The 24,610-nt window shown below is 40.2% G+C and overlaps 1 protein-coding gene across 2 annotated transcripts in view; it reads right to left on the bottom strand.

Moving 5' to 3' along the window:
• Positions 1-4,891: 4,891 nt before the first annotated feature.
• The window catches only part of LOC108990732 (protein CHROMATIN REMODELING 20), a 69,998-nt gene continuing 50,279 nt past the window's right edge, over positions 4,892-24,610 (bottom strand). For both annotated transcript variants that reach the window (XM_035693036.1, XM_035693037.1), the window contains 5 exons: positions 19,805-20,031; positions 18,818-19,021; positions 17,793-17,871; positions 17,447-17,715; positions 4,892-5,591 (listed from right to left, as the gene is read on the bottom strand). In XM_035693036.1, coding sequence (XP_035548929.1) covers positions 5,207-5,591; positions 17,447-17,715; positions 17,793-17,871; positions 18,818-19,021; positions 19,805-20,031 — 1,164 coding nt within the window. In that variant the 3' untranslated portion in view covers positions 4,892-5,206. The remainder of the gene's footprint in view (positions 5,592-17,446; positions 17,716-17,792; positions 17,872-18,817; positions 19,022-19,804; positions 20,032-24,610) is intronic.

Here is a 24,610-nt window from a genome sequence, read left to right as displayed (position 1 = left end):
AATGACAATGACTACACTATGGACTACTACCTTGCTGATGATATTTATCCAAAATGGTCAATATTTGTGAAGACTATTTCATCTCCACAAGGGAATAAAAAGAAGTATTTTGCAGCAGCACATGAATCAGCAAAAAAGAATGTAGAGTATGCATTTGGGGTCCTTCAACAACATTTTGCAATTGTTCGTAGACCTAATAAATATAATGAAAGCATGTGTTATTCTACACAATATAATCATCGAAGACGAGTGTGATGATAATCAGGGTTTGGACTTCGAGTACGATCAAGTAGATGATGATCTTCCTCAACTGTCACACAATTCTACAGCCGAACTTATGGAGTTCATTCAGCGTCATCATGAAATTAGAGATACTTCGGCACATCATTAGCTCCAATCAGACCTAATTGAGCATCAATGAGAATTATATTCCCAAAAGTAGAATCATTGCAATCTACTATAATGGCATATGTTATTAGTAGTTACTAGATATTCATGCTTGTTCAACTTTCATTCCCTAAAAAATGTTCTCTTGAAGAACATGCCAAGTAAAGTTGTAACTTTCATAGTATTTATTCTATAATAGTTTAAGCAATCGTAATGTTTTGTTTATAATCTTCAATCCATGCACAAAATCACTGTCAAAAACTTAAACCTTCTAGAATAAATACTACCAAAGTTACAAAATATAGCATATAGAGTTACAAAGTTTGTTAACAATAATAGGTAACCAATGAAAAAAAGTCACTAATTAATGTTAACAAAATTATACAAATTGGAGAATGTATCAAATAAAAAACAGATAAATTTGATAAAAAAAAAAACCCAAGTCACTGGAGATAGTTGGCATTGTGTCTCGCCAATATTTCCTTTTAACGTTGCTGGAAATATGTCTATTATAGTCCAGAGAAGGTGGTCACATCGATCAGCATGATTCACTCCTCTCTCTCCAACTGCTCAGTCTCCGCTCTCTCCTCTGCTTAGACCCATTCGAATTCCAGTCTCTCGGACTCCAACCTCAGTCTCTTGTCCTCTTGCCATATTTTATGTACCTCTCTTCCTTGATCATATTGCATCTTCTCGGCCTTGAGAAAAAAAAACTCTTTCTCTTGAACGTGTGACTCTTGGAGAAGAATATACTTCATCTTACTCAGCTCAACTATTTCCTCTGCTGGCTTGCCTTGAGCCTTACGCTTTGCTTTCTCAGCTTATCTTCCACTTGGCTTCTCCAATTCAACGACATCATTGTCCAAGACATTCTCCTCGATATCATTTACTGAATCTACAAATGCAGCTGAGGTATGAGTGAGGGTAGGGGACATCGTTGACCTTCGCTTTGGACCTTCTTTTGTGCAACGCTAAATCCATTTGGGTTGGTTCTTCAACAAGTGCAAACAATGCTCAAAGGTCGATCTGTGCGTTAGACTGGACTCACCCTGTTGACCCCGTAGGCGGGAGCAGTACGTTAGACTGAACTCGCCCTGTGAGATTGGAGACTTGATGGAGGTCGAGTAGTGCATTAGACTAGACTCGACCCGTTGACCCTGCAGGCACGAGCAGTACATCAAACTGGACTTGCTCTGGGGGATTGGAGACTTGATGGAGGTCGAGCTGTGCATTAGACTAGACTCACCCTGTTGACCCCACAGACGCGAGCGGTATGTTAGACTAGACTCGGCATGGGGGATTGGAGACTTGATGGAGGTCAAGCAGTGCATTAGTGTTAGACCCCCATGTCGAGTTGCCTCTAAAGGGGCCGCACATGCCCTAGTCATGGCGGGGACATGCACCTTGGCTAGCCCACAACCATGCCTTGGCTCGTGGGGTGACACGCACGGGGCCCCCAGCATGCATGCATGCCTTGGCCCGCGCGATGACACCCACGGGGCGCCCAACATGCGGGTTAGCGAGGCTAGCATGCACGCAGCACAGCACCGCGCGCCCATGCGCGCGGCATCATGTGCATCAGCGGGCCGCACGCCCATGCGCGCAGCACAACACCGCGCGCCCATGCGCGCGACACCATGCGCCCTAGCGGGCCGCACGCCCAAGCGCTTCCTAGTGCGCAGGCCCGTGTGCACATCAGTGGGCCGCGTGGCCCTGCGCGCACCCTTGTGCCTCAAGACCATGCAGGCGCCCATGCGCCGCACAGGTAGTCCAGCCCCCCCGCGCGCGCGCACGCCCAGACTTACCTTGCCGCACGCCCGCGTGCCCATGGCCCTCCTGCCGCACGCCCACGCCCATCCTGCCGCACACCAGCGAGGCTAGTGGCACGCCCCATGGCGTGCCATCCAACGCATGGCTCCAGCCTGTGCCTTGCAGAGCAGGCCAGTGGCATGCCATCCAGCGCACGGCTCCAGCCCGTGCCATGCAGCCAACGCCCAAGCCATCAGCTTGGGCCATGCCGAACCACTTAGCCCACCATGGGCCCGTGCATGTCACACCATGGTTTAGTCCATAGCTTTATCTTAATGTTTTATTTATTTATTTATTTAATTATTATTTACTTTCAAGGGACCTATTGGGAGTTTCCAAGTTGTAACTTATAAATAGGACCGTTAGTCATTCCATTCACATCTTTTTAACAAAACTCTTAGTGAGGGAACTATTGTTTGAGAGATCATTTTCAGTGCCTTTGCACTTGAGCTTTTTGGGTGACATTCTTTGATCCTAAGAAGAGGATTACACTTTACAATTCTTTGAATAAGTGTAGTTCGATTATCTTGTTTTTGCAACTTGGTTCAATTCATGAATCTAAGTTGGTTTATCAATATATGAGGTTTATTCAATACTTGTTCAACTCGTGAATCAAGGTTGAATTATCTTATTGATCATTTTTATTATTCAAGTCATAAGTGTTCTTACTTGTGTTCTTGAGTGTTCTTCACATTGTTCTTAGTGTTCATCCATAATTTTGGCTATTCAATCCATTTTGCTCATAAAAGTCGACTAACCTAGTGTTAGTCTACTTTCCATAAATTGTTGGACTCTTCCAACCCTAGTAGCCGAACATCCTTCTCCATAGTGCTCACTTACCATTCGGCCAACACTTTCCTAATTGGGAAGAACGCTAGCCGCCCACTACACTTACCAAACTAGGATTCCTATAATTTAGGAATCCCTAGTTGACCCAAACACTTACCCCATTCGGCCAAAGTAGTCCTATTGAGTTCCTTGAATTCAGGAACATTCCACAAATCATTCCCAAGCTTGTTCGGCCATCCCTAGCAACCCAAGCCTTGCCCTAACTTCTAAACCCTAAACACAAACCCTAGCCGCCCATCTCCATACTTCCAAACCCTAAACCTAATCCAAAGTGGCGCCAACCCTAATTCTACCCCATTGCCGAGCACCACTTTTCCATTGCTACCAAACACTTTACCAAACCCTACCACCATTCCATTCACCCATACTAGCCTAAACACTTGACCAAATCCCATCCAAGTGGTCATTTTGACCACCATTGTTGGAGAATCAAGCAAGAGAGGAACGGAGGATCGGTCATCACATCAACCAACTTGGCGTGGAGATCATAGTGTTTAGGGACTTGACAGAGGTCCCTAACAATTAGACTTGACTCGCCATGTTGACACCGCAGGCGGGAACAATACATCAGACTGAACTCACCCTGGGGGATTGGAGACTTGATGGAAGTTGAGCAGTGCTTTAGACTGGACTCGCCCTGTTGACCCCCACAGGCAAGGGAGACGCTTGGAACCGATTGAGTGTCGTACCCATTTTTACACTAGCGAAGGAGGAGCTGCCACATATGGACTTCAGCAAAATAGAGAATACACCCACATGCAGCTGATCACGTTTTTTGTATTCCCTTCTCTGTGTGCCCAATCTCTCTCTCTCTCTCTCTCTCTCTCTCTCTCTCTATATGTGTAAAATAATGGAAAGCTCGGAAATGGAAATGATGATGCTCGATTTTATGGCCTTGGGTTCCCGTATGGTTATTGGAATGATCCATCGCATCTTGGAGAGAATTTTACTGCCATGGAAAGAGAACAAGATGATGATGAAAAACTATTTTATGGTAGTCAGGTATCAAATTTACTTTTGGGTTTGGTTTTCTGCATGTATTGTTGCTAGTTTAATATAATATGATTTTTTTCCCAACAATTAGAATGGAGGAATTGGAACTCGGGTTCAAACATTATCCACCACTTGAATTTGCCAAAGACTTCTTCAGAGATGGTGGCCACGGGAAAGTTCCTCCAATTCCAAGATTCTGTTCCTTGTGAAATTAGAGCTAAATAGAAATTGCACCCAACACAATCTGATCAGCTTTCACAACCAACATGCCCTAAATAAATCGACCCTAAATCAACCATAAATATGTCCTAAATACTCAAATATGCAGAAGAGAATGCAGAATAAACCAAAAAAAATAAAAAACTCATAGGTTAATTGCTAAAATCCAGTGGGTTCCGGATCATAGATCAGTTTGTTCCAAAGCACTCAATGGAGAGGGAGAAAAAGCAGAGGGCGCAGGGGAGGGAAGAGAGAGAGGGAAAATGGGAGAGGAGAGAGAAGAGAATCAGGAGGGGAGAGGAAAAGAAGAGAATCGAAAGAGGAGAGGAGAATGGGGAGGAGGAGAGCAGAGGGGAAGGAATAGAGCTGATTCGCTAAGCTAGGATCCACTGTAAGACAAATAAATCTCATATATGTTGAGATTCTATTAACCGGTGTAAAAATGAGTATGACACCCGACCGGTTCTTGAACTTTTCTCCACTAGTATCCCATTGATTTTAAGACAAGGTTTTCCATTGCTAGGTCTGGGTATTCTAAGAGAGGCAGAGCCGAACGAGCAGAAATAATGAACAATAATGATAATATATAAATTCCTCGTCGACATAGATGCTTTACACTAGCTAAACCACCATATCCAATGCAACGGGCTACATCACTTCATAACTACCGATTTCATTATTAATACAGCTCAAATTTACAACGTCCAAATCCCCACCAGCACAATCACACCCCCAATTCCCCTCTGCCTACCCTAACCATTTCCAATGGATAAACAAACCGTAACAAAAGGGGAAAAAAATCCTAGTATACAGGCAGGAATTCAGGACCAATGCCTACAAAAAGGACGTCACTGTTGTGTTCAAAAGGACATCAAATTTATAACTGCTACATCTATAATTATAGCTAATTACATCAAATCCACGTAGGAAGAAAAATGAAGACTGTTCTTCACCTTGCCAGTCTGCTGTCCCGATTGAGGTCCTCCCAGCTGATCTCCTGGGCACATTCCCCACATACTGTACTGCAACCAACCTTTGTGCCCTGGCTTCTAAGAGTCAGCAGGTGCGAAAGGTTGGTGCATTTCCGCTGTACCAAATGGGGATTCCTCTTCTCAGATTGTAAGACAGTTGCAGTCTCTGCTGCAGGAGGGGGCATGCTTGACACAGCTGGCCTTTGCTCACGTGCAGATTCATCCAGAGGAACTCGCTGCACTTCTTCCCACTCTAATGTTCTCTGATACACTTCCCAAGCCATGTCTTGCTCTTCTTTTGATAGTTTTTCTTCTTCATTCTCTTGCAAAAGAGTCTCATGTTCATGGCAATTGGAAATCCATCTGGAATCATAGTAAATGCAATAAGAAACCCAGTAAATACTCTTTTCTTCTTGTAATACTGAATTTTAATAAGAATACATAAAAAAGAAAAGAAAAAAAAGTGAACCCAACAATATCATGCAGTAACAGTAGTTTTAATTTAAGATGGTTTGGCTTCTGCCTGTATCAAACTTCATTGTCATATCTTGAAACAATAGCTCTTTCCAAGCCTTGATGAAGGACGAGGACTGTGGTAGGCTGACAGTAACTATAAAGCTTCTGTCAAATTTAATGAATATGAATCCAATTTTTATGGATTAGCTTACTAAATATATTTAAGATGATGCATCTTGGTTGATGTCCATTTTGTGATATTGTTATTAATCAAACTAGAATAAGGGTAGCCAAAGTTAGAATTAATGCAACATTATGCTTCGTGATTTAAAACAAGAATGCAGCAGGGATGAGGAACCCTTTTAGAAAGATGGCCTGAGCAATGAAATTATTGGAGACCAAAATACGGGTTAGCGATGCAATATGCTACCAAGTATACTGAGTTGTGGAGAGCCGAAGAGAGATTCTTCAGACAAAAACCTAGAGTGCAATGGCTAAATCTTTTTTTCTTTTTTTTATTTTTATTTTAATAAAGTAAGATAACATTTTATTAATAGAAGCAAATAAGCATAGCCCAAGTACACAGGAGATATACAAGCAGCATACACCTAGTTACATAAAAAAGGAGCTAGAAAGGGATACAAGAAAGTCATTGAAGCAGGTTCCATTAAGAAAACAAGAAGATGCCCAAAGAAATAAAGTATGGAAGAAGAAACTTCATAGCTCATTCAGAGAATGCTCCCTGTTTTCAAAACTTCGACCATTCCTTTCAATCCATAAGCACTACTTGATACATAGAGGAATCATCCTCCATACATCCTCAATATGTGAATTGGCCTTGCATCATTGCCAACAAGCAAATAAATCAAATAAATCAACCACCCTCTTGGGCACTACCCAAACAATGCCCGTTCTATGAAAGATTTCCGCCCATAACATTCTTGCCACCTCACAATGAAGTAAAAGATGGTCAACCAATTCTCGATTCTTCTTACACATATAACACCATTCCGTTACGACAAGACCCCTCTTTCTCAAATTATCCAATGTCAAAACTTTCCCAAGAGCTGCAGTCCACCCAAAGAAGGCAATCTTAGGAGGCACCTTAGTTTTCCAAATAGGTTTCCAAGGGAACGAAGTTATGACTTTGGCTTGACAAAGACTTGTAAAATGACCGAACAGAAAACTTCCGATTCCCAGTCTTCATTCACAGCATTCTGTCCACCTCATAATTACCAAATTGCAAGGAATACAAAAAGTTATAAAAATCATAAATAATTCCAATTTCCCAATCATGAACAGCTCTACTAAAATAAACATTCCACAAAGGGCCATCCTAAAAAGAGAAGGAAATGTGGTCTTAAGAGCTGAATCACCACACCATAAGTCATGCCAAAAGCTGATCCTCACACCGTCGCCAACCTCTAATTTAATAAACTGAGTAAAATCCTCCCATCCATTTCTAATATTCTTCCACAGACCAACACCACGCACACTTCTCACTTCATTTGAACACCGACCCCCTCACAAACTCACATACTTCAACTCAATAATATCTTCCATAAAGGTGATTCCCCTTCTTGGAGACCAAACCACTGCTTATCTTTTTCAGGCCAGGCAGAAGCAGAATTGTGTCTGTGTATAGAGAAGGTGGAGCTAGAATGGAAAATCCTCACAAAGCAAAGAACATTGTGGTTGAGTATTTCAAGAAAAATTTTTGTGCACCTCTTCCGGCACCTATTGATATGGAAACACTACAAGTGGCCCTTTCTTTAGGATTAACCAACTCACAGAGTGAGAATCTACCACATATCAAGTCCTCGCTAAAGGACAACAGAGCCAAGCGACCTAATGGATATAACTCTCTATTCTATAAAAGGAGATTCAAGGTCGAATCCTTTTGAGGAGAGGGAATGATGTGAACCAAAGTGGGCCTAGTTTTAAAGATATTTTGCAAGTTCTAGATGGGTCAATCACAAGATCAAGAGCCAAGAAGATCAATGAAGCGATGCAATCCACTTGGGACGAGTCTAGCAAGAGCCCAACATTCAAGATGGGCTTAAAGGATGAAAATCTAGTTTTGAATCATTTGATACAAGCTATGGAAGAGGGCAACAACATGACTTAAAGGCTTTAGGCACTTGAAGGCTTTCAACTTGTTTAATTCATTTAAATGACTTATTTTATTAGTTTAGAATAATTATATTTATTATGAGAAGGACTTAAGGGAGGCATCTATTCAAGGGCATGTTGGGAAAGTTATTATTTCTTATAAACTAGGATTTTTAGGAAGGCCTTATATTTTGGCCAAGGGCTTATTTGTAAAGTTACTTTTTAGGAACTAGGGTTTCAAGAGGTTACTGTAGCATTATTGTAGCTGCGGGCACTGTTCATCCAGGGGCATTTTGGGTAAAAGGGATTTTATTTTGGCTAGGGTTTGATTAGGTTTTGCTTTAAATATTCTTTGCAACCTCATTTTAAGAAGTTTGATGAAATTTGATGAATTTATTTATTGTGAGTTGAGTTTATCTTTTCTTGTTCTTAATTGAACTTTTGAACTTATCAAAGGTAAATCACAACCTTTGTGGCGTTCCTCCTTGCAAAATATCTTTAAGACTAGGCCACTTTGGTTTCCATCAGGGGTCTTGGGGTATGGTCAGACATTTGGTCACAAAAGCTATTAAAGCTTTCTTCCACTCTGGGAAGCTATTGAAGGAAATAAACGCTACTGCTGTGACATTGATTCCCAAGGTAGCAAACCCATCCCAAATGAAGACTATCGGCCTATCTATTCTGCAATACCATCTACAAATGTATCATCAAGATATTGGACAATAGAATGAAACTGCTGCTACCAAAGCTGGTGGGAAAGCAACAAAAGGTGTTTGTCAAAGGTAGAAGAATCCGGGAAAACATTCTCTTGGCATAAGAAATTCGAAATTATCATCGAAATAAAGGATCTCCCTGATGAACTCTTAAAGTGGATTTGATGAATGACTCAGTTAATTGGCATTTCCCTTTTCCAGTGCCGAGAACAATCAGCTTCCCTGAGATAGTGATTAAGTGAATTGAGTACAACTCTTCAGTCATATTCTTGATCAATATAAATGGGGAATTCAACTGTTACTTTCAAGGTTATAGAGGATTGATACAGGGTGACCCTCTATCACCTTACCTTTTTGTGTTAGTTATGGAAGCCTTTTTCTGGCTATTGAATAATGCAGGGGTGGAAGGGGCCTTTAAGAATCTTAGGAGATGTAAAAAAGAAAAGCTCGCTCATTAGTGCTTCGCAGATGATGACCTGTCATATTTAGTAAAGGTGACATTGGATTATAATTTACACAATAAAGGATGGCTTAACTAAATTCCAGAATATGTTGGGATTATCCCCAAATTGGTACAAAGAACACATTTACACATGGAGTTCCCTTGGTGATTAAGGAACAAATAGGGAATAACCTAGGCTTTGCTTCCTGTTTGATATCTAGGCATGCCAATAATATCTTTCATCTACGGAAATCCAATTGCCATGCTCTTGTAGAGAAAATTGTGGCAAAGGCTAAGAGTTTTGATTTGTAGGCACTTGACCAGATGGTCTAGATTTTGAGGCAATTGACCAAACAAGTATGGTTTGGTTTGAGAGACCTTTTGAGAGGAGGTACAACGAGTAGTTCGGAAAATGAATAGAGACAAAGCTCTAGGCCCGGATGATTTTACCATGGCATTTTTTCAGACTTGTTGGGAGGTGGTGAAAGAGGATGTTATGCAGGTTTTTCAAGAATTTTTCACTTTTGGGAAATTCGAGGAGTTTTAAATGCTACATTCATTGCTCTTGTTCCCAAAAAAGGTAGGTGGAACGGAGGTGAAAGATTTCCATCCTATTAGTCTAGTGGGCAGTATGTATAAGATACTTTCAAAAGTTCTTGCTAATAGAATGAGCAAAGTCATGGATGGAATCATCTCTAATTCCCAAAATGCATTTGTTAGGGGCAGAAATATTTTGGATTCGGTTCTTATAATGAATGTTTGGACAGCAGAATAAAATAAGAAGTTCCAGGTATATTATGCAAATTAGACATGAAGAAGGCTTATGACCATGTTAATTGGGATTTCCCTATTTATTTGTTGAGGAGATGTGGTTTTGGGGAGAGATGGAGATCATGGATGAGGCATTGTGAGTCAACGGTCCGATTTTCGGTTTTGGTGAATGGTGATCCAATGGAGTTTTTCAACAGCTCACGGGGTTGCGTCAAGGTGATCCATAGTCACCCCTTTTATTGGTTATTGTCATGGAGGCTCTAAGCAGAATGTTGTCAGCTTCAATGGAGGGTGGATTCTTCTCAGGATACTCAGTGGGGGACACTAATCAAGGCTCTACCATTATTTCACATCTTTAGTATGCAGATGACACGTTATTTTGCTAGGCAGATCAAGGTCATATTCAATCACTGAAGGCCATCTTGCTTTGTTTTGAAGCAGTATCCGGTCTAAAAGTAAATCTTTCAAAATCAAAGTTGGTTGCCGTGGGTAACGCTCGCAATGTCAGGGGGCTGGCCAGCATATTGGGCAGTGGGGTTTCATCGCTGACTATGAAATATCTTGGCCTTCCGCTAGGAGCATCTTTTGAAGCCAAGATTATTTGGGATGAGGTATTAGAGCAGATAGAGCAAAGGCTGGCTGGGTGGAAAAGGTTGAACCGGTGGTTCAACCACCTCTCACCTTCCATCTGAGACAATTCTGCGTCGGGCGTCGTCATCCTCTGATCCCAAATGACAAGATCATCTCGCGTTGTCATCTCAAGAAGAAAAAATGTTATGCAGGAATAAAATGCAGATCTAATGTAGGTTTGGTGCTTATTTAGCTTAAACTACACCAGATCCATGCCGACAAAACCAAAGGAATGGTTTCTTGAGAAAATCCTTGTCGCTAGAGGGAGGACCGATGCCAAAGGAAACATTACAACTTTTTCAATCTAATCATTACAAATTTTCCAAACTTTCAAATAAAATAAAAAAAAGTTCAACTTTTTCAAATTCCAAAACAAAAATAATATTAAAAATAATATTATAACGATATTTTAATTTTATAATATTTTTTATTCAACTTTTTTTCTCTCCTTTCCTAAAACTCAATAAATACTTGACTCAAACTATCTCACTATTATTCACAAATCATCTTGCTACTATTCACAAAGTTCTCATCTTATTCCCCAAGCATCCCCTAAGGAGTTGCTCCTTAGCTTTGCCAGTGCTTGTTGGTTTGTGAATACAGTGGAAGAATGTTATTCTCAAAGGGAAAAAGAGTTTTGCAAGACGTATTGCGATGGTGCCAAGCCACTATTTACTCACCAGCATTCTAATGATTTTGGATGATTCTTAAAAGTTACAGACTATGGTGGCAATGGGCGGCGTCATCTTCTAGTGATCCTGGCAGGCATGGAAGGAAGGGGGTGAAAGAGCTTTTCCACGGAGATGAAGCAAATTTTGTCCATGCCAATCCCGGCAAACAAGACACTAGTGTTGGCTCCAAAATAGGACAGAATGACAGATAAGGGGAAGGCAATAAGGAAGCAGGTTTAGTCTTATGCAGAGGCTGCAATGGGTGGTGCAGCTGTGGAGATTAAGCATTGTGGAGGGATTACATGTGAGGGTTTTGAAGATGAATTCATGGCAATACTCACAGCTATTGAGGCTGGATATGCACAATCTAAATCTGATCCATCCCTTAACTCGACTAAAAAGAGAGATAACTCAAGCGACTTATGCGGGCCATGAAAGATGAAGGTGGGAGAGGAGCTCTAACTGGGGCGTCTCAAGGGGAGGGGCAAGATGGTTGCTTTATGAAGCCAAAAATAATATCATGGAATATATGGGGGCTTAATGAGTATAATAAACGGCTCCAAGTCAGAAACTTACTTCGTCAATGGAAGAGTGAGAAAATTTGTTTACAGGAGACCAAATTGGAATTCATCACACGGGAATTAGTTCAGAGTTTATGTGGAGGTCAACATGTAAGGTGGCTGTACTTGTCATCGAAAGGCGCATCCAGTGGCGTACTAATTATGTTTGATAAAAGGGTGGTGGAAAGGGTGGAGGAATGTGTGGGTAAGTTCACTGTGGCTTGCTCTTTAATGAATGTAGAAGACGGTTTCCAGTGGGCATTCGCTGGAATTTATGGCCCTAAAATTGGCAGGACTTCGTAGTTGGTGGGAGTTACCAAGCTGCATAGGGAGTGACTTCAATGTAACTTGCTTCCCAATTGAAAGATCAGATGTGTCCCACATCACTCCAGCCATGACAGAGTTTTTTGATTTCATTTCGGAACAGGAGCTTATGGATATTCCATTAACTAGAGGTACGTTTACCTGGACCAACAATCGAGAATTCCCATCTTTGTTGAGGATTGATAGGTTTTTGTTAACTGCTGACTAGGAGTTACATTATCCGGACGTAATTCAAAGGAGATTACCCAGGTTATGCTCTAATCATTTCTCCATCATCCTAGACTATAGAGGCATTCAAGAGGGTAGAAGGCATTTTAAATTTGAGAATATGTGGCTTAAATCTAACATTTTTGTAAGTAAGGTTAGACAATGGTGGTCTTCTTACAATTTCCAAGGCTCTTCGAGCTTCATAATGTCACGAAAGTTAAAACCGCCGAAATAGGATCTGAAGCAATGGAATGAACAAGCTTTTGGCAATGTGATGCAACAAAGGCACTCTTTTTTGGAGGAGCTACAGGGGCTAGAGGGAGAGGAGGCAAGAACTCTTTGAATATGAGAGAACCCTCAAGAGCCAGGTAACCACAAAATTTGAATGAGTAACATTACTAGAGGAGATCTCTTGGCGACAAAAATCAAGGGCCCTACGGCTCAAGGAGGGAGATATGTGCACGAAGTTCTTCCATAGGGTGGCTAATTCTCATAGGAGATTTTTTTTTTTTTTTATTGGCACCGGGTTTCCGAGAACAACGTCCCGACTAATCCCAGGGGTGCAGAAGCCTTCAACAAGGAGTTTCCCAGCACAAGTGCACCTAGGGTAATTCAAGGAGAAAATTCTCCAATTCGATGGCCCCTAGAGATTGTTTGCACCCAAAGGGTTTTGAACCTTAAACCTAGGGGGAGCTTACCCCGAACTCTCATAGGAGAAATAACACTATTGATATGTTGATGGTAGATGAGGCAATGTTCACGAATCAATTAGTCATCAAGAATCACATCACGCAATATTACCAAACCCTCCTATCTTAACAGCACACTTGGCGACTGAAAGTGGATGGTTTGACTTTTTCAGCATTAGATCAATAGTGCACAAGGTGGCTAGGAAGGCCTTTTGAGGAGGATGAAGTGGGTAAAGTAATCCATGGCATGGCTAGTGACAAGGCTCCAGAAGTGGATGGTTTTACCAAGGGTTTCTTCCAAGCTTGTTGGGAAGTGATCAAAGGCGACCTTATGCGGCTCTTTCAAGATTTTCATACTAATGCTAACTTTGAAAAAAGCCTTAATGCTATTTTCCTAGCACTCATTCCCAAAAAGATGGGGTATGTGGATGTTAGAGACTATTGCCCCATTTGCCTTGTTAATGGGGTTTACAAGATCCTTTCTAAAGTGTTAGCGAATCGATTGAGTACTGTGATGGAAAAGGTAATTTCGAAGCCGCAAAACGCCTTTCTCAAAAGTAGACAAATTCTAAATTCAGTCATAATTGCAAATGAAGTTTTGGATGGACGACTCAAATCTAGAGAACCCAGGTTACTTTGCAAATTAGACATGGAGAACGCTATGATCACGTCAACTAGAAGTTCCTACTTTATTTACTTGCAAGATGTTGCTTTGGAGAGAAATGGGTAGAGTTTTGCATCTGTACAATTGGATTTTCTATCTTGGTGAATGACCCTCCGGTGGGTTTCTTTGACTCCTCTCGTGGTTTGAGATAGGGAGACCCACTCTCTCCTTTACTTTTTTTATTCTTAATGGAAGCTCTTAGTAAAATGATTGTGGGTCTTATGGAAGGCAGCTTTCTCTATGGTTTTCCGGTAGGGAATGGAGATTAGGGTTCCATGGATATTTCTCACCTGTTTTTTGCTGACGATACTCTTATCTTCTGTGGAGCAAAGGTCGGGCATATCCAATCATTGAGGGCCCTACTTCTTAGCTTTGAAGATGTCTCGAACTTGAGATTTAATCTCTCAAAGTCTGAATTGGTGCCGGTGGGGGTTGTCCCCAACACGGAGAATTTAGCCACTATTGGGATGTACAGTATCATCTTTACCCCTGAAGTATCTTGGCTTACCATTGGGTGCTCCCTTTAAATCAAAGAGGATTTGGAATGGCGTGGTTGAAGAGGTGGAGCGCAGATTGGCTTCTTGGAAGAGGTTGCATTTGTCTAAAGGTGGTAGGCTCACATTGATTAAAAGCTCTCTTTCTAACTTACCCACCTATTTTTTGTCCTTGCTCCCGCTCCCGCTCCCGACAAAAGTTGCCAACCATATAGAGAAGCTACAACGAGACTTCTTGTCGAGTGGATTGGAGGAAGAGTTTAACTTTCACTTGGTTAATTAGTCACTTGTATGTACCCCAATTTTTGGGGGTGGTTGAGGAGGTACCAAAATGAAAGGGGGCTCTATGGAAGTTTGTTATAGATTCACAATTTGGGGAGACTTGGGGAGGATGGTGCTCAAATGAGGTATGTGGCACATACGGGGTGGGTAGTCTTCTATCTCTTTCTAAAGGCTAGGGTTTCCTCTGCCCCCCCCCCCCCTCCCCCTCTCTCTGCATCTCTTCTCTTCGAGTTTCTAAGGCAATTTCTCTCTCTGCTCAGACCTCTCTCTCACGCGAAATTGTGAAACCCTAGTCGTCGTGTCGCTCTATTTCAAGCTTCAGCCACCGTCTCTCTTTCGCTGCCGTGTATGTCTTGCCGACGACGTTTCGGTAAGTCTCTCTCCCGATCTATGAACAATGAATGTAAATTTGGGTAGATCTGGTGATTCGATGAATTGAGTCTCTTCTTTGTGCTTGGAACTTGTCGAATGAGATTTTTCTTGTGTTATCTCTCATGGAGTAGGATACTATATTTGCTAAGGATCAGCGTCTGTAACTGTGCGTCGTATTGCAGCAGAGCCAATTGAGCTGAAAACCCCGGAGGGGTGGGCGAAAACAAACACCCACCAAAGTCACCCTGAAACGTTGCCACATGTCAACTTGATGGACCTCAAACAAATATCTTCTTGGCAACTTTGGCCCGATCATCGTTTTGCTATTTTTGCTCTATTTTGCCATTCCCTTTTCTCTTCCATCAAAGAGGTACGTCCAGTTTCTGTTTAATAGTTTTGTTAAATTTTAATTGCAAAATTTGCAGGCTATGGTGAAGATATTCCTTGGCTATATCAAATGTTTTTTCTTTTCTCTTCCTCCCCGTTGATGGGTATTTTTCAAGTTCGAGTAAATAAAATGGGTACCAAATTTGTTCCTTGGAGTTTGGGTTTATTTAGTTACAAAGTTATGAACTTTAGACTCTTGTTTTGGGTATCTTGTCTCAGTTGTTATAGGAGTTATTTATTTTAAGTTTCCATGCGCTACTTGCAAAGAAAATAGAAGAAAAAAAAGAGAAAGAAAGGGATCCTGACATGTGATGTGTTTAGACGATCAATCTTCTTTTGGAAAATATAAAGGGCAAAAGTATTGTACTTTGTGGCTCATGCATCGAAGAATGAACATTTATTCTGCGCATGAGCGCTTCAGCAATCAACATTAATACCTTATGTGATCACAGCTACTGAAAACCAAACTCAGATGTCACGCTAAATACATCTTAACATGTGTAGGAATAAATTGGGTAACAATGACAATCATCTCTTGCGTGGACGGTAATCATGATGATCGAAGTTTAGCCAAACTCAAATCATATCCATTTCTTAATCTGCTAGTTAGGTTGACATTATTTCCTTTTGAATGGACAAGCAGGTGTGCCATGGGAAATTGCTATAGCTTGCAAAAAGACCATAGATATTTAATTTTCATGGGTCTTGCAATAAAACAGGACCATTAGATATGTAATTTTGTCTTTTGTAATGTAATGTATAAATACAAAATAATATAATATGTAGTGAATTGCATTATGTGTTGCATGCATTTTACATGATAAATATTGATTTTTTTTTTTTTTATATGCATTTAGTTAACAAGGTAAATAGTTGTTTCTAACTTTAGTTATTTTTTACATAAAATTTAGTTTTCCATTTTGATATATTTTATTATTATGGACAATGTTCAACATGACTTGAAAAAAATTTAATTATATTTTGAATTATGCTTTTCAACATTATCTTTTTCTTGAAAAAAGTTTAATAATATAGGCTTTTGTTAAAAAAAAATAAAAAGAAAAAAGAGAAAAGAAAAGAAAAAAAAAACCCGGGTGCAGGGATTCATCCGGGTTTTGGCCCGGGTTAACCTGGTCCACGTTTGAAACCTGGGCCGGGCCGGGTATACCAAAGTATCCGGTTTCAAACTCGGATGAACAGTACTAGTTGTGGGTGATGGCTCTCATGTCAAATTTGGGTATGACAAATGGTGGGGTGAACATAACCTCTCTCCAAGACACCTTCCTTGCCATTTTTGAGATTGCAAGAGAAAAGGATGCAACGGTAGCCGATCTCTTGGTCTTTTCTAGTGACTCCCCTCAATGGAATGTAGAATTCATTAGGGCAGCCCAAGACTAGGAGATGGAGACTATCACAGAGTTCTGAGGAATTGTATTCTATAAGCATGACAGAGGGTACCATAGATAAGATGAGCTTAAGCCCTTCCAAGAAAGGAAAATTCACGGTCAAATCGTTTTACCAAGTTCTAACAAGCCCTAGGATGACCATGTTCCCATGGAAGAGCATGTGGCAGAAGAAAGCTTCTTCAAAAGAAGCTTTTTTCTTGTGGACAACATCTCTGGACAAGATCCTCACCATAGATAATTTAAGGAAACATCGGGTAATGGTGTTGGACTGGTATTGTATGTGTAAGAAGAATCATGAATCAGTAGATCACTTGTTTTTACACTGCGAGGTGGCCAAGACCATGTGGGATAATTTTTTTGCAAGAATTGGATTGTTATGGGGCATGCCTCTTAGACTGGTGGATGTCCTTGCAAGCTGGAGAGGCCTCCAGGGCAACTCACAAGTGGTAGTGATCTGGAGAAGGGTTTCTATATGTATGTGTTGTTGCAATTGGCGAGAGAGAAATGATAGAAGCTTCAAAGATTGTGAGAGAACAATAGATGAGCTTAAAGTTTTCTTTTTTAAAACTTTGTTCTTATGGGTGGGGGCTATTGTTTTTAATGGGCTAAATGTCCATGATCTACTTTTGATTGTAAACTCTAATTCGGTTATTCTCATGTATACTCCCTGTGTTCTTGGGCTTTGCCTACTTCTATGAATAAAATTTCTTGATTATCTATCAAAAGAAGAAAGTCAAGATTCACCAAGAAATAAAGAAAAGCAAAAACAAAAATCAAAGGCATCACTTTTAGAGAGCAGCAATAAAGCAAACAACGAAGCAATCGTGACATCTTAAATTTCTAGGACTAGGATCAGTAAGAAGTGACCTTTCCTACACATTGATACCAACCAACAAGTTACATACCCTAAAGAAGTAACAATTGCTCCTAAAAGTTCCAGACAGCATGATCATAAAATAGTGATATAGAGAATAAATCAGGATTGGGACAAGTCACCGAACAAGACTCTTGTCAGTAGATACTAGAGAAAGAAACTACCTTGGATAATGTTTTCCAAGTAAACTTTCCATTATATTGTCTGAAGAGCAGCTTCCATGAGAAAGAGGCATTGCCTGCTTAAGAGATTTTCCAAATTGGCCGATCATATTGTTGTTCCTTGTATGACCATTCTCTTGGCCCAGATCAGTTAAAGTGTCCAGGTTCTCATCATCACCAAACTCAAAGAGATGCAACATCTCTTCTTTAGAAATAGTCCTACCTACCTGCTGTCTATCTAATACCCTCGCAGCCAGGCCCTCCTTTGTGACCTGTTAAAACCATTTACTTTGTTAAAGATCCAGTAAGAAAAAAAAAACCATATAAAAGCATTATGTTATTCGACTACCTGGCGTTTATAAATTTTTTCTTCCATAGTTCCATGGGCCATCAGTCGGTAAGCAAACACTGGCTTTTTTTGGCCATACCTGAAAATATGGGAAATATTTTATGAGAAACAATCAATCCGAACTGTATCAAGCAAGTATTTATTTCTTGCTCCTTGAGGGAAAAAAAGTTGCAAAAAAACTCTGATTTGACTCCAACAAAACTGATAATTGTAACACCTGGGGCTTCCTCATGGAAAGCACATCCCATGAAAAATTTGCATCGGTCTTTCATAACGAGATTTGAAAGTCGTGGCTCTAAATGTGGAAGCTCAAGTAATAATGTTAAGATTTTAATTGCAGAAATATCCCCCATTCCAGAGATTAAGTTTAGAGTTTGACAATCCAGTGTCTCAGTTTGAGTAGTTTTTTCATATAATTTTATGGAAAAATAACTATTTTTCTAAACTCTGTTTCTAGTGACTTTGGTGAACTGTCCAGCTGCGGAAGCAGTTCTTTGGAAGGGCAAACCCACGTAATCCTTGTCTTAACTATATCCCTTCTGTGAATCTGCTTATTTTTAACATACCAATCTATCAAGTACAATGTTTCTGTCATTTCATCACCCAAGAAAACAGTAAGTTTGTTATGATTAGGCCTGGTTTGGATAGAGAGATGCTTTCAACTCAACTCATCTCATCTCAATATCTAAACGCCACAAATACAAACAATTTTCAATTGCAAATCGTCAACTTTTTTCACTAATCATTACCTAATTATTTTAACTTTCCCACACTTCCAAACAAAACACAAAAACAATTCAACTTTTTCAAATCTCGAAACAAAAATTATATTCTAACAATATTTTAAATTTATAATATTTTTCAACTTTTTCTCTCTCATTTTCCAAAACTCCATAAAACATTTTAACTCAAACCGTTTCACTACTATTCACAAACTATCTTACTACTATTCACAAATTATCTCAACTCACTCATCTCAACACACTATCCAAACCAAGCCTAAATAAAAAGATGTCGAAACCCACCTCCAAGCCCGATATATAGCCTGAAGATCATATGTCGGATTCCAAGAGCCATCAACTATAACAACGCGGTTAGCGGCATGAAGATTAATCCCCAAAGATCCAGCTCTTGTTGAAATCAAAGTGCACTTCACCCTCCTATTTGTTGGCTCATTGAACCTCTCCACCAGCTTTTGCCTCTCAGAGCTCTCAGTTCTTCCATCTAGCCTGTGCAGAGATTCAAAGAAAAAAGAGTAACTTCAGAAATAATACACTTGCGGAGGGCAATTCATGTCCATAAAAACTTCAGTTAACCATTGGTCCATATAAAGTCATATAAAAGAATCAGCGCTACACCTAAGTGACTACAAGAACCGGTGAAAAAAAAAGCAGACAACCAGTGAGAATGAGTGATCAAGAGAAGCAGCAATGAAGCAGCAATGTCAGCATCTGCTGTATATTCCAATTGTGTGCATGCAGATATATATTATACATATTATAGACACACAAGCATGCACACACCACAAGAAGTATTATGGAGCTTTGTCTAAAATGGTGGTGTAAAATTATTTACACTGTTATCTATATTGAACCATGCTTGCCATTGCAAGCATGAGCCGAAATATAAAGATATTTAAAAAAAAAAAAAAAAAGGCATTAAACTTGAGTGTTTTTCTTTGTCATCCCTTACAAAAGACATCAGTTACCAATTAAATAGTCTAGATCACTATAAAAAAAACCCAAAGATATATCAAAGTGGTTGGGGGCCAATCAAAATTGATCAGGTGTTGCCTGTCATGGTTTACCTTACATATAGGAGAGAACACAGTGAGAAACCCCACCCTTTATTTGCAATCTCATTCAACTATTTTGATTTTCTTTTGCAATTCTTATAACGCCAAAAAACTGCTTCATTTCAAGTTAATGGCTTCAATTGATAAGCATAGATATTCAAGAAGCTGATGAGAGAAACATCTGTCAGGTGGAAAATGTTTAGAGATATGTACCCACCTATACCAGTCTTTTCCTTTCTTCCAAAGCTTCCCACTTTTGCCACTTCGGGGTAATCTTGAAAGATAAAGTTCTATCAGATCTAAGGTTGGAATGCTCTGGCTAAAGACCAATACCTTATCCTCCATATCAGAAGACATGGTTAGGATTTCAAGCAACAAAACCATCTTGCCACTATAATCAAGCTCTTTAAAATTATTTTCATGAAGAATACCATTCCACCAATCCTGAAAAGAGATAAATATCAAACATGAAACTTGAAGAAAGGTCAAGAAAATCACAACAATTATAAACATGCATGAGCATGAGCGCATACAGATATATAAATATATAGAAATAAATACTCCTTTATGATTGTTTGTAGTTGTTATCTTTATTGTTTTTTGGTACTAACTATCCGGGTTTCTCACTTTCAATTTAGCAAATTCAACCAATTGGTTTGTAGATTAAAAAAAACAAAGTTATTAATAAAGATATTCTCAGTATACACTTTAAAAGACACTAGACATGTTGAATCAAATTAGAATGCAGAAAGAATTACATTACTAAGAATCAATATTACCAGGATGACATAGCAGTTGTATTGTTTTGGCAACGATGCACTACAATTCAAAATTAGTAGATTAATCTTAGCATTCACATATAACTTTTATGTATAACCTTTTTTTTGGAAGGTAACTTCCATATATATAGATAGAAGAGTTATATAGAAATATTATTTTAAAGAAATTTATTATTTATTGTAACTTTTATAAGTAGTAAATTTTTATTGGGCTGGTTTAATGAATGACATGCAAATTAAAAATATAATTGGAAACCATTAATATGGTTTGTAAGTCCGGTCATATTCTCTCTGTACAACCAAAATTCAGATGAGGAAAGTTTCATTTTTTTTCCTCTCCAATGATGGTCTGTGGTCCGTGACGGTGAGACTTTAGTAAGCTTGGAATCGTAGTGGTGACTAGAATGCTAGAATGGGGTTTCCTAAACATTTACTGATAGAATCAAAGGCTTTTTCATTTTCATGGGAAGGAAGACGGATATTGTGTGTTTACAGAAAACCAAGATGGAAAATATTTCAAGTATTGTTAGTGTGGAGCTATCCATATGTCGACTGTGCTTTTCTGGCTTCGATTGGAGCATCAAGTGGAGTACTAGTTATGTGGGATAGAAAAAAAGAATATTATATCAGGAGTACACAATGGCTTGCTCATTTCAAAATATGGAGGATAATTTTAGATGGGCTTTTGCTGGAATATATAGGCTGACATTGGATAGCAGTAGAACCATGGGAAGAGTTGGCTGGGTTATACAGTTGGTGGGGCCTGCCGTGGTGTATAGGTGGGGATTTTAATGTTGTTAGATTCCCAAGTGAAAGATCGGGAGATAGCAGGTTGCGGCCAGCAATGTCGAGTTTCTGGGACTGTATTTTTTAGCTGGGATTGGTGGATCTTCCTTGTATGGGTGGTGTATTCACATGGTCCAATAACCAGTCGTGGTCAAGATTGGACAGATTTTTAGTCTCCCCAGAGTGGGAAATTCATTATCCGGAGGCATGTCAAAAAAGATTGTCTAGCCTATGTTCTGGTCATTTCCCTATTTTGTTGGATTGTGGGGGAATTCAAGGAGGAAGGAGATACTTTAAATTTGAGAATATGTGCTTAAAGACGGAAGGCTTTGTGGAACGGGTTAGGCAATGGTGCTCCTCATACCAGATCCATGGTACCCTTTTTCTTTTTTTCTTTTTTTTTTCCCAAAAGAGACGAAGATCACTTGTCTATGAGTGACCTCCTCCCAAATTTATTAATAAAACTCTCACTTATGGCGAAGGAATACCGTGGTAACAAAAACATCCCAATAAAAACAAGACCCAACCCCACAAAAACTAATGCCTAATGTAGGGAAAACCCCAACTATCCAAACGTAAAATACCTCTAAGCCTTCCCGTACCAACATCATCTCCTAAAAAATCCATAGACTCGCCACTAGTACCAAGTTTAGCCAAAAAATCCGCTGCCATATTTGCCTCTCTAAACACCCAAATAGATTGGACATTAAGCTCTCTAACAAGACATTGAGCTTCCTCCCAAAAATCCCAAGGTACCAATAATTACAAACATCTGAGACAAACCAACCCACTATCACGCTAGAATCCGACTCCACCACAAAATTCCTCAACCCAAGTTGCTTACACATCCGAAGGCCATCAATTACAGCTCTACACTCCGCAATAGTATTTGTGGCTTGCCCATAACTATGGGCAAACCCACCCAAAACATGACCCATGTGATCTCTGACAATTGCCCCTCCGCCAGACATGCCGAGATTACCGCAAAAACCCCCATCAACATTTATTTTCACCCTCCCCTCCTCCGGCACCGCCCACGATACATATCTAGGCATTCTACTTTCCAACACCACAATAGGACAGTTTAAACCTGTTAAGACCTCGGCGTCATGGGGGCCTGTTAAGATCCATGGTACCCTTAGTTTCATTCTTGCAAGTAAATTGAAAGCTCTAAAAAAATATTTAAAGCTTTGGAATGCACAATCATTTGGTGATATAGGCAACTGCAAGAAGTCACTACTGGAGGTTCATGTGTTAGAAAGGGCACTGGAGGGACATGTCATTTCATTGGAGGAACTTGCTCAGAGGACAGAACTAGTCTATGAACTAGAGAGGGTCACCCTATTGGAGGAGATTTCTTGGCGGCAGAAATCAAGAGCTTTGCGGCTGAAAGAGGGTGATTGTAGCACGAAGTTCTTTTATAGTGGCAAACTCCCATTGGCAAACTCTTTATCAAAAAACAAACTCCCAATGGCGAACTAATGCCATTGAGATGCTGAATATTGATGGAGTTGTTTGTACAGAGATCCCGGTGATCCGGGACCATGTGGCTGGTTATTTTGAACAGTTACTTACTGAACCTGAGGAGTGGAGGCCGAAGATCGATGGGCTAGCTCTTGAGTCCATTGAACAGCATAATGTCACCTAGTTGGAAAGGCCGAAATTCATGAAGTGGTAAAAAATATGGTAAAAGATAAAGTACCAGGGCGATATGGATTTTCTATGGATTTCTTCCAAACCTGATAGGAAGTGGTGAAGGAGGACTTAATGAAGGTATTTCATGAATTCTTCTTGGTTGGAAAATTTGAGAAAAGCTTCAATGCTACTTTTATTGCACTTATTCCCAGGAAGATTGAGCATCAGAGGTTAAGAAGGATTATAGGCCCATTAGCCTTGTGAATGGGGTGTATACAATCATTTCCAAGGTGCTCGCAAATCGATTGGGAGGAGTTTTGGGGGGATCATTACGAAACCCCTAAATACATTTGTACGGGGAAGACAGATGCGGGATTCAGTTCTCATCGCCAACAAATGCCTCGATAGTAGAATAAAAACGTGTAATTTGAGTCTCTTGTTCAAGTTAGATATGGAGAAGGCTTACAATCATATCAACTAGGATTTTTTTGTTGTATTTGCCGGGGAGATGTGATTTTGGGGAGAGGTGGTGCATATCGACGGCACGGTTCTCAGTTTTGGTGAATGGTTGCCTAGTTAGCTTTTTTAACAGTTCCCGAGGTTTAAGGCAAGGGGATCCCATGTCCCCACTTCTCTTTGTCATAGTCATGGAAGCACTTAGTAGAATGATCTCAGCGATGGAACAGTGGGTTTTGGGCTAGTAGTTTGGTTGGTGACACACATCGAGGTACTATCCACATTTTCCATTTGTTGTTTGCATATGAAAACCTTATTTTTATTGAGGCAGATCTAAACCAAATTCAGGCACTAAGGGCACTCCTACTTTGCTTTGGGGCGGTCTCTGGACTAAAAGTGAATTTATCCAAGTCAAAACTGGCTCCAGTTGGCAACGTTTGTAATATCTAGTTATTGGCTAACACCCTTGGTTGTAAGCTTTCTTCTTTCCCTATGAATTACCTTTGGGATTCCTTTGGGGGCCAACTCCAGGGCTAAAACTATTTGGGATGTAGTAATTGAGAAAATTGAAAGAAGATTGACAGGTTGGAAGAGATTGTATTTGTTGAAAGGTGGTAGGATTACTCTAATTAAAAGCACTCTTACTTATTTTCTATCATTGTTCCCAATTCCTGCAAGTGTGCCGGCATGTATTGAGAAACTGCATCGTGACTTCCTTGGAAAGTCTTTGCTCCCCAATCTCTTCTGGTGGTTTGGGAGTTAGAAACCTGAGGGTGTTCAACCGGGCTTTACTTGGGAAATGGCTATAGCGCTATAATACCAAACCTAAAGCTTTATGGAAGTTGGTGATTGATTATAGATATGAAGGCTTGTTGGGGGGGGGGGGGGGGGGGGCATGGGCTCTAAGGAGGTAAATAGGGTTTATGGTGTGGGTTTATGGAAGCACATTAGGCGAGGGTGGGGAGTCTTTGCTCGTCATACTAGAATTGTGATGGAAGATGGCTCAAGAACTAAATTTTGGCATGACATATGGCGTGGAGATGGAGCTCTCAAGGACTTATTTCTTGCAGTGTTCATACTTTCACGTGAGAAAGAAGCTTCAATGGTAGAGCTAATGGAGAGGGTTGGGAGTTCATTCCAGTTGAATGTGAGCTTCACTAGGGCGGCCCAAGATTGGAAAGTCAGCAATATTGAGAATTTCTTCCAGCTTTTATACTCTATGAGACCGAGCACTCAAGGAGCTTATACCTTGTGGCGGACACCTACCAGGAAAGGTACATTTTCAGTTTGCTCTTTCTATAAGGCCCTCACACAACCACAGAATAATCACTTTCCATGGAGAAGAATTTGGAGAAACAAGGTCCCCT

This window comes from Juglans regia, chromosome 8, assembly GCF_001411555.2.
Source record: "Juglans regia cultivar Chandler chromosome 8, Walnut 2.0, whole genome shotgun sequence".
NCBI lineage: Eukaryota > Viridiplantae > Streptophyta > Magnoliopsida > Fagales > Juglandaceae > Juglans > Juglans regia.
This window is presented reverse-complemented; position numbering and strand designations above follow the sequence as displayed.